General features: G+C 37.4%; 2 protein-coding genes across 2 annotated transcripts; both read right to left on the bottom strand.

The window, feature by feature from the left end:
• Positions 1-2,921: 2,921 nt before the first annotated feature.
• On the bottom strand, positions 2,922-4,743 carry PPCK1 (phosphoenolpyruvate carboxylase kinase 1). Its single transcript, XM_068462785.2, has 2 exons — positions 3,866-4,743; positions 2,922-3,649 (listed from the first exon to the last, which is right to left on the bottom strand). The coding sequence occupies exons 1-2, from the start codon at positions 4,641-4,643 to the stop codon at positions 3,597-3,599; spliced, it is 831 nt and encodes a 276-aa protein (XP_068318886.1). The 5' UTR covers positions 4,644-4,743; the 3' UTR covers positions 2,922-3,596.
• A 4,071-nt stretch (positions 4,744-8,814) lies between these two features.
• Positions 8,815-10,468, bottom strand: LOC137723792 (mediator of RNA polymerase II transcription subunit 16-like). The gene is made up of 4 exons (XM_068462980.2): positions 10,253-10,468; positions 9,644-10,021; positions 9,382-9,557; positions 8,815-9,181 (listed from the first exon to the last, which is right to left on the bottom strand). The coding sequence occupies exons 1-3, from the start codon at positions 10,451-10,453 to the stop codon at positions 9,411-9,413; spliced, it is 726 nt and encodes a 241-aa protein (XP_068319081.1). The 5' UTR covers positions 10,454-10,468; the 3' UTR covers positions 8,815-9,181; positions 9,382-9,410.
• Between the last annotated feature and the right edge of the window lie 546 nt (positions 10,469-11,014).

An 11,014-nucleotide genomic window follows, 5' to 3' on the forward strand; every position in this document is an offset into this window, starting at 1 on the left:
ATTTCAAACTTGCAAGAAGTATCAGTTATGTACTTCTAATAGAAAACGTACTTTTTTATGATTCATTTTTATTTTTACTAACTATTGATTTTTAAAGCATTTTCCAAAAGCGTTTTATACACTAATTTGTAGTATAATTTTTGTTTTTGTGCTTACTAGGCTTGAAATAAAGATCGAAAAGGCCAAAAAAAGAAGAAAAAAAAAAAAAAAGTTGGTACGTGGCAATTACGGAAGCGCACTAAAGAAAAAAGGAGATATCCTAGTCAACTTATCATATCACACACCGTAGTTTATGGTGTGCCTCCAAAGTCCAACCGCATGGGGAGCGCTGCCGTTGACTACGCACTAACCGAGATGACCGGGATTGTCTTCCTCGTGATTCCAACTTGTTGGATTAATTATTTAACTAATTAATAATTAAGCAATTAATTAAGTAATTAAATAATTTTGTGGCCCTAGTTTTAACACTTGTGGTTTTGCCACCCCATCCAAGGTTCGTCTACAGTGACACCGTTGTCAGGATTTGGATTAATTAACCATTTAATCTTTGCCCTCTAATATTTATTGAAAGAGAATGTTAAAGATACTTTCTTAAAAATATAATTTTGTATTAATTCTGTGCTGTTTTGTATTTTTAACATCGTTTTCGTATCAATAATATAAAATATAAAATCAAAAATACGAGATTGCACCGAAACTCGCTATTGTACCCGTGGCTAGGCAAACTAAACATGTTAGCCACGTTTCTTTCTACTATCTATTATATTAAGAGAAGAGTCATTGTCAACTTTTTTTTTCTTTTTTTTTTCAATTTTGCCCTTACTTTTGAATACACAAAATTGATATGAAAAGGGTAAAATAGTAATTTTGTACATTTTGACAATAGTAATTGAGTGGTGATATTCCCACCCCGGTGTCTTATTTCCTCACCCACCATTTAATGAAAATGTTAATAACATATTTATCCTTTTAAAAAAAGACTCTTAAACCTCTATTTAATTCAGTACTAAAATAATAAATAAATAATGGTGGGTGGGGTGTGATATCTTTGGTGGAAAGAGGTTGTGAAAGATTTGGGTTAGAATCGACCGAAAGGTTGGAGGAAGAAATGGACGTGTGCTAGATGATGGCGAGAAACTTCAAAGGAGAAAAAAGAGAATTGGGTGTGAGATTTGCGGTTTTGACAAAAGAAAGGAGGAAGAATAGTGGTTTGAGGATCCGGGGTCTCTACGAGGCGGCGTTAGGTGTGAAGGAGATGTTGAATGTCTAGGTCTTAGGTCTTGCATTTTCTTTCATTTTTTCTATATTTATTTATTTATAATATTATTTAAGGATATATCAGAGTTATTTAAAAAAAAAATTATTATGGTTATTTTGGGAATAATGGTGGGTGGGGAAATAACATTTTACTTTTTTAATTGTCTATAGTGGGTGGGAAAATAGAACATTTGGGTGGGTCTAGTAGCACTCTAGTAATTTTGTATATTTTGACAAAATGACAATCATATCCTTATTTTTCCTATTTTACCTTTTTTTTAAAAAAAAAAAATGACAATCACATCCTTATTTTTCCTATTTTACCCTCACTTTTGATACACAATATTTACATAAGGAGGACAAAAAATAGTAATTATATAATATTAAGATAAAATATACACTTATTAAGAGAAATTGTTTCATCATCATTTTTTTACTCTTTTTAAAATTTTAAAATAATCACACTTCTTAACAAAAAAAATAAAATAAAATGAAATTATTCACACATACAGAATGTGTGCTCATCGGATGGCTAGTAGCAATTTAATCGAATAAGAGCAAATTCACGTGACTAGCGTGTCCGGCGCCAGACTCGCTACTGTAAATTATATTTTGTTTATAAAAAATTATGGTTCTGACCATTAAATAAATCTTAAATTATATTTTGGTCCTGCTTCAGATATATTTTGTTCAATATATGTTGGACAGCTCACTTGTGCTGGTTCCTTCTCGTAAAGACACTTGGACCCCTACATCCTATTCATCACTTTATACTAGATTCCTTAATGGCATTTATGAAAATTTTCAGCCTTGACCTGCAAGAACGTTGACGAAACATCAGTGTAATCGTGTCGTAAAAGTTTCTTTTTCGAATTTGTAATTTTGATAAAGGTGTAGCGTATTCGTTTCATGAAAGTTTATTTTTTGATCTCCAGCTTTGATACGGGAGTAGTCGCGTAAAGATGTATGACCAGTCATGTAAGTTTTTCTCTCGATCTTCATGTTTGATAAGGGAGGAGTTTGCGTATATTTTTGTCAACAAACAGAAATCAAACTTAAGTGCAAATAATCGTAAGCTAACACGACTAAGAAAATATAGGCGTAAAGAACAAGTACAAAAGAGTCGGCACAGTATTCTGGCCAAATCAATTGCCTGGCATGCGTCTGAAATATAATTAAAAAGTTAAAATATCAGTTGATTGTGGTCCCTGGTGGGTATATTTTATTTTTTTGTGGCATAATTTGCATATGAACTTCCAACTGTGTATCCATTTCTTATGGATCCGAATCTCGTCAGATTATTTTTTTGTGAAAATCTTAAAATTTTGTAAATCGTATTTGTTTATTGTACATTGTACAATAAAAAATCAGTTTAAATATTTTTATTTAAAAATAAATATAAACAGTATTTGATAAAAACTGATCGTATAATGTACAATGAACATATACGATTCATAAATTTCCAAGATCCTCACAAAAATGATCCGAAGAGTATCCCGTTGGATTTCTTGGCAAGTAAGTTGTAAACGTGGTGGAGGAGCTCACTTTTCAACTTTTCATTTGAATTAATGGGAGCGTTTGAGTATATATTTGATTCAACGCAAGCATATGCTGTAATATGCCTGCAGAAAATATAGAACATTTTGATCCCAAGGCACCACATAACAAAAAAATGCACATAAATATTTAAGGGCATATACTATAAGAGAAAATTCTTACATCCGGCCGGCTGTATACGGCAACACACTTACAAAGTCAAACACAACACACACGAACTTATTCCACCATCGGGAAAAAGTACTCAGCTTCCGAGTTGAACACTCAGATATCGCAGATTCGTACACAAAGGATATGGGACTAGTTTGCTTTCTCACTTCCGAATCTCTCTCTCCTAAAACAAACAAGAGAAGGCGGGGAAAGACAAAGGATCCCCATAAACCCCACTTCTATCTACATTCTCAAGATTCTCTTTCCACTTTTTTTTGTTCTTCCTTTTTTTTCCCTAAAAAATGAAAAAAAAAAAAAAAAAAACTGCCTGCAGAGCATCATGTGCAGGCTTTTTCTTACTTCGGTAAAACTCGTTACGTAGACTAATTGATCATCTCATCTTCTGCTTAACGGTGAACCCGTTCCATGCAAGTGTTTCTGCTTCCGCTTCTGCTTCCTAGCTAATATCTCTTGAGAGGATTAGGGGTTTTTGGGATCCATTGAGGGCAGGATTTCTGTTTTTTTAGAGAGGAAAGTGGGACTGCTTCTTATTCACATAGATTGGATGACTGGGGTTTGGCGATTTATGTACTTGGATTTGGTTGATTGATCTGAGTCAGCTGACCCAAAAGTCAGATTTGGTCAATTGGATTTGCTTCTCCACCACTTAAGATCCATGGGTGCCCTGAAAATTTTCACAAAAGAAATCGACTTTGTTAGTAATCGAACACTAATTGGAACTGACGGAAAACTTGACGCTAAACCGAGCTCAGTGACATTCTAGAATTAAAAAAACCGACCCATCTTAGTGCGGTAAGACTTGATTGTTGTAGTAGTAGAAATCAAACACTAAAACAATTAACTTGATAAACCAAAAATCAACTTTTGTTAGTAATCTTACTAAGTGCCTGGTCAGCAGAGAGTCTTCTGGAAGCGTCTCTGCAGATCATCTTCCTCAACAGATCCTTCGCCGCAGGCGACACAGATCGGAAAGCCTTCGGCGGAAATCTCAAATTCCCTCTCAAAACCGCCTCGAAGATCTCCGTCGCCGACTCTCCGTAAAACGGAGGAATCCCGCCGAGCATTATGTACATCATCACGCCGGCGCTCCAGACGTCGATCTTTTCATTATACTCCCTGCCCATCAGCACCTCCGGCGCGACGTAGTACGGCGTCCCGACAACGCCCTCCATGGCGCCTCCGTCGCCGGTCCACTCCGCCGACCCGAAATCCGCAAGCTTCAAATTGTTTCTCGAGTCGAACAAAACATTCTCCGGCTTCAAATCCCTATGAACCACCCCGAGGCGGTGGCAATGCGAGACGGCCTCGAGCAGCTGCTTCATGATCGCTGCGGCCTCGGGCTCCGAGAGCGTGCGCTGCACGATGCGGTCGTAGAGCGTGGCGGGCTCGCAGAGCTCGAGCACCATGGCGAGCGAGTCCTCGGTCTCGAAGACGTTGAAGAGCTTGAGAATGTTGGGGTGCGGGGACAAAAGGGTCATTATCTTGGGCTCGTTCTCGAGGCAGGCGCGGTCGGTTTCGTCGGTAAGGGCCGATTTGTCGATGATCTTGCAGGCGACGAACTCGGCCGAGTCGGGCGAGAAGGCTCGGACGATGGTGCCGAACCGGCCGCGGCCGATTTCTTCGAAGAGTTGGTAGGAGTTCTTCAATGTGTCATACATTTGGGGGGTTTTTTCGGTTAAGGCCGTGTTTGGTTGTTTGTTGTTGGGATTTTTGGGTTTTTTTTTTTTTTTTTGTTGCAGGTTCTTTGGGGTTCTGAAGAATTGTGTTTTGGAATTTATAGAAGGAAGACGAAGTGGAATACTCCGAAGGATATTCGCTTTGGTGGGTAAAAGCGTAAATTTGTTGAATTTACGCTTGAAAGTGGATGGCTGAGATGTACGGAGTGGTTTGTTTGAAATGACGGAACTGCCCTGGTTGTTAGTGGTTGAGTGGAGTGCTCGGTTTTGTGAGTGTGCTGAGGAGGCAAAACCTAAATTGGGAAAATTGGTTTTGGTTTCGGTTCTAGAAGGACCTTCAAGAAACAGTACGAATCTAAACTGTATATTAAAAGTTGGTTTGGGTTTATAGTGCTTTTTAAAAAAGGCTATTAGTAAAAAATTTAGAACTTCAAATATGTTTTAGTAAAATAAAAAATGCTTTTAAAAAAGAAAATTTTAACGAAAAGATTCTAATACTGTTTACTTTAACGAAAAATCACATTTTTACATTAAAAAGTCAATCATGATACTATTCACTTTCCCTTTATTTTGTCCTTATCATTAAAACTCAAAATTTTCAAACTCTTTTCTTTAGTTTTCTTTTTAAAAAATTGTTGATAGTAGAAAAATAAAAGCATGGTAGACCATATTTCTAAAACAATAATGCTAGAAATACTAAATTTGATGTGTCACTAATAGAAATGAGTATGTTTATCAACGCTTAAATAATAAACCAATCATCAACTTTTATGTCCTTTAGTTTCTAAAATTTTATCTACGAATTTAGTCTTCCTAACTTTTTTCAAAGCATAATGAACAATGCTCACATTTTTGTGAACAGTGCCCAAATATTTTACAAAATTACAATATTTGTCTTTACATTATTCTCTTGCAATAATTATATCACATAAAATACCATATGTATTTTTAGTCATTTAACATATTCGTAGTAATTTTATATAAAAATTTACCAAACACTCAGACACAATTATTATTATTTTTTGTTAAAAGCACTTTTACAAAAAAAAAAATTATCAAACATTTAACAACTTTATTTTACAACTATTTATTGTCACTGTGTGACAACCTGTCCCGAATTATAATATATTTTGTCCTCGATAGCGTAGAAATGACTTTTATGCCCTTGAACGTTGAGTGTGTTGTGTGAATGAGCTTAGGATTTGGACCAATTCATTTTTCTTCCTAAGTAGTTGGACCCAATTAAAACTTAAGATTTTTTTTGTTTGTTGTTTATTTTGTTTGGTTGGCCAACCTGGACCCCACACACACACCCGTTGACCTTTTTCCCTCTCCCTCTCGGATTTTCTTCCATTTTTTGTACAATCGTACGGTCACTCTCTCAAACCACTTCATCACTCATATATCAAGGTTGTGGATCTTATCTTCGTGCTCCTTTCAAGCTTAAGAGTCAAACTATAGCTTTGGTTGGACGTGAGGACTTCGAAAACTCGAGAACCAAAGAGCTCCGACGAGGTGCGCTGTTACTCCGTCGTGATCGCGGATGTTTCGTTGAGTTTTAGGGTCCTAGGGAGTCTTTATAGTTCTTTGCAAAGCTCATAGAATAATTTTGGAAGGTTTTAGACGTCGGGACACTCGAGTTCGTCGAGTTGCAGGGGTGGCCAGACTATCGAGATTTTTCCAGCCAAATTCCGTTGGTTTTAGGACCTAAAAGTGGTAAGGATATGTTCTTTTTGTCCCGAGCTTCACATTGGTACCAATTTTATGAATTTTGGTTGAGAATTGAGTAAGTTATTGAAGTTTGAAGTTTTTCCAGAAACCGGTGAGTGCAGCGGCGGCAGGTGCCAGAATCCGGCGAACCATTAGAGACGAATGAGAATATTCCGTCAACTTTGACGGAATATGCTAACAGCGTAAGGTAACACCGTTAATTTTTAGACGGAATATGATGTTATTTAATGGAATATTCCCTAACGCCGTTAGGGATTCCGTCCAATATGCAAGGCACGTGCCTGCGCGTGTGGCCATGCCTTGGCCGGCGCGTTAGGGTGCGTGGGAACTTAGAAATTTTTTCTAAAAATATGGAGATGTTCATGGGGTTGAGTAGGCCACGATGGTATATTCAAATGCCCCAATTAAGCAACGTATGAGAAGTTATTACCTAGTTTTGTATATGTGCTTAAAAATAATGTTAAAATAGTTGTTTCGCATATAGGTGAGACTTTTCCAGAGGACGAGCACAGTCAAGCAAGACTCGAGGGCTACGACCCTTCCACATATAAGTGAGTGGGCTTTTGGTTTTCAATATATATATATATATATATATATATATATATATATATATATGTAAACAGAAATACAAGAACTTCTTAATAAAGGAATTATCCGTAAAAGTAAGTCACCTTGGTCATGCCCTGCATTTTATGTTTAGAAGAACGCCGAATTAGAAAGAGGTACTCCCTGATTAGTTATTAACTATAAACCTTTTAATGAAGTTTTGAAATGGATTAGGTATCAAATCCCCAACAAAAGAGATTTGATAAAAAGGCTTTCACAAGTAGTTATTTTTTCAAAATTTGATATGAAATCAGGGTTTTTGCAAATTCAAAATCGTGAATATGATAAATATAAAACAGCTTTTGTAACTTCTTTCGGACATTATGAATGGAATGTAATGCCTTTCGGTTTAAAGAATGCACCCAATGAATTTCAAAATATTATGAATGAAATTTTCAACTAATATAGCCATTTTCCATTGTTTATATTGATGATGTGCTTATTTATTCAAAGTCTATAGACGAACATTGGAAACATTTGCATTTGTTTGCTAGAATAATTAAGTCCAATGGATTAGTTGTCTCTGCATCAAAGATTAAACTGTTTCAGACCAACATTAGATTTTTAGGATATAACATCCATAAGTCTACCATCCAGCCTATTGATAGAGTCATTCAATTTGCTAATAAATTTGCAGATCAAATTACTGATAAAACTCAATTACAACGTTTTTTAGGTTCTTTGAACTATGTATCTGAATTTTATCCTCATCTTCGTCAGCAGTGTAAACCATTGTTTGATCGTCTCAAAGAGAATCCTCCAGCATGGTCTACCATTCATACTTCCATTGTCAAACAGATAAAAACTCATGTTAAGACTTTGCCTTGTCTTGGCATTCCAACTCCCAGCTCTTTTAAGATAGTTGAAACCGATGCATCTGGCATTGGTTATGGAGGTATCCTCAAGCAACAAACTTCTTCCGGATCTCCTAAACAAATTGTTCGTTTCCATTCAGGAGTATAGAACTTTGCACAATGTAATTATAGTACTATTAAGAAAAAGATATTATCTATTGAATTATGCATTAACAAATTTCAAGACGATTTATTAAATCAAAAAATTTTAATCCGTGTTGATTACAAATCTGCAAAATATGTTTTACAAAAAGATGTTCAAAACATTGCATCCAAACAGATTTTTGCACGGTGGCAAGCCATATTAAGCATTTTTTATTTTGATATTGAATACATTAAAGGCAGCCACAATTGCATTCCAGATTTTTTAACAAGAGAATTTATGCAGAGGAAGAATGACAAGAAACATCAGTAGCCAGAGAAGGCTTCCAGCCACTCTTCCACCTCTACCACCAGTAAAACAGGAATCTATTCCCGATTCCTCATCGGCCTTAGCCATTACTAGGGGTGGTTCGGTATGGGATCCCATACCGAAACCATTGTCCCGATTCCCAAACCGAAATTTTTGGGAATCCCAAATTCAATCCCAATCCCAAACCAAATTTTCGGGAATCCCAATTTTCGGGAATCCCAAAATAATTTCGGGATTTCGGGACAAATCGGGAATCCCGAAATGCTTTTGGGCTTTTGGACTAAAATTTGACATATTATGTTTTTGGGCTAAAATTTGACATATTATAAAGTAATAAATAAAGGCAACATGTAATATTTTTTTCCAGCCCTACTTATTTATGTCACTTAATTTTCCACGTAACAAAAACCTTTCTACACACCCTAACACCAACTAATAAGAATTACACAAAATCGTATCAAATGTCTCGATGCTATTAGGAGTGGAAAGGCATTTGTCATTTTAACTAACTAAAATTGCATCAAATTATTCATATGGTTAGATTTTGTAATGACTTGAAATATGATGCTTTATTAATTATGACTAGGAAAAGAGAGAGTAATATGTTGATCTGCTTCAAAAAATTTACAACAGACAATACAGAAACCCTACCAACCCACCTGACTTGACACCCCCCACGCCCGGAAGAACGGCAAAGTTCATGTTATTAGTACTCTACTGTTAAAACTACAAAACTAGCAACCTAATAAATCAAACGAGCCTTTCAGTCCCGTAGGAACGAAAATTCACGATAGGATTTTGCCGAGGCTACCGTCTCAACAACGTTCCCCAGCGGCAGTGTACATGCGTGTCATAAGTTATGTTCTCACTACAGGTCAAATGGATCCATCAAGGTGATCAGGGCAAGAATTTACAACCTGCAAAATAGAAACCCTATAAGAATGAAAACTCGGCAGCAGATGCAGAGATATGGAGAGCTTTCCGAAGCATTTTTGAAAACAAGACAAAAAGTTTAACCAATATGCACAGCATATGACTCAGTCGTCAACTATCAGCAATACCACTGTGTCAATGATCAGCAACGGTTTATGCATGTGTAAAAGGATTAGGAACTCACCTAATAAATAGTACAGTCAGTTCAGTCATCTATACAACTCGAACCCATGTTCCGCCACACATAGGACAGCAATAAGCCCAGCGGCTGATCCACCAAGTCTCCCGCCCAGTTTGATTCGCTGGAGTAGTAGCACCTGAGGAAGCAAAAGCTGAAGTCTGCCGCAAACATCTTATGCACTGCATGCACACGAGTAGAAAATAAGATTCAAAGAATCACACTATTAAGATGGGGAAACAAAAAGCATGGACTTTTCATATCAAACCTTGTACCAAACCCCTTCTAGACCAGTCTTCCATACGGCAGTAACAACATCTCTCCGTGATCCCATTATACCAAGATATGCCCCCAGACCCACTGAAGTGTTTAGGCCAAAAGCTGCATCTCTTTCAGACATCCTGCGCTTCCTTGGCCACAGGCCATGGGCTCCATAATAAACATCACAACTTTCCAAAGATCCGGAATCAGGTGGGTCTGAAGAATTACATAGCTTGGGGGTATCATCTTGAGGATCCATATCATCTGAATCAGACCAAGGCCCACCATACATATTGCGCCTATGCCACTCTTCGGCTGGAGGGTGGAGTTCTAACTCTCGGAGTAATAGACCAGCAGCATCTGCACCTCTAGGCCGGGGCATATTCTGTATAGCCAATCAGTTAAAAAGATTGTAACTGTGAGATTTTAGATTGTAATTGACACTAAAAAAATTAGCTAAAATTACTGTACAGAATTTTAAACAACCAGTAAACAAGAAAGTTAATCCTCTGACAGAATAAAGTTGCAGGCATTGAGTTTAGCAGCATTATTAACAAGAGCAGAATCCGTGCAACTCCCATCATCATGAGTGGTATTTTAGGAAATACAACTATACCTGCATATGAGGGCCAAGGGATGCTTCAACAACCTCCGGAAGTACAGTATAATTGCCATCGATATAATGCAGCCGAACCTGAATGTTGCTGCTTCCCACCTGAGAAACTGGCAATGAATGTGCCAGGCTTGCTGTTCGCCGGCAAAGATCCATAAGGATGAGGAAAAGGACTTTCACCTGCAGGACAGCAACAGAGTGCATTATGTCATTCTACCTTCTGCTTATCAATTTTCTTTGATGAACGGAATTATCCAATTAATTGAAAATGTCCAAAAATGAGACATTAAGATTGAAAATCCCATTCACAGTTCACAAATCAAATGATTTAAACCAGATATGGACAACTAAGGCAACATGTAATATTTTGTGAGAGATCTTGGATGAAGAGTGAGACTCGGACTCAGTGCTAGATTGAGAGTTCTGTCTGTGAGGGAAAATTGCCCGAGAGAGAGAGATCGCAACTCGCAAGTGTCGGAGGAATCGTGAAGGAAGGCTGGAGAGTTCTGTCCTTGATGCTTTGGCGTGGCGGTGGATGGGTGTTGATTTGTGAAGGAAGGCTGAGCCGCTGGAGAGTCAGAGACGATTCGAAGGAAGGCAAGCTGGGTGGTGATTCTGGTGAAGGAAGGCTGGTGGCACAGCACTGGCAGTGGCACAGCGGCTGCGCTCTTGATGGAAGTATGGAAACGGAAGTGAAAACTGAAATGAGGGAAGGGGATCTAACCTAAAAACAAATGAACGGCACAGATTAAATCTAAAACAATG

This window comes from Pyrus communis, chromosome 4, assembly GCF_041283825.1.
Source record: "Pyrus communis isolate YQ-2024b chromosome 4, ASM4128382v1, whole genome shotgun sequence".
Taxonomy (NCBI): domain Eukaryota; kingdom Viridiplantae; phylum Streptophyta; class Magnoliopsida; order Rosales; family Rosaceae; genus Pyrus; species Pyrus communis.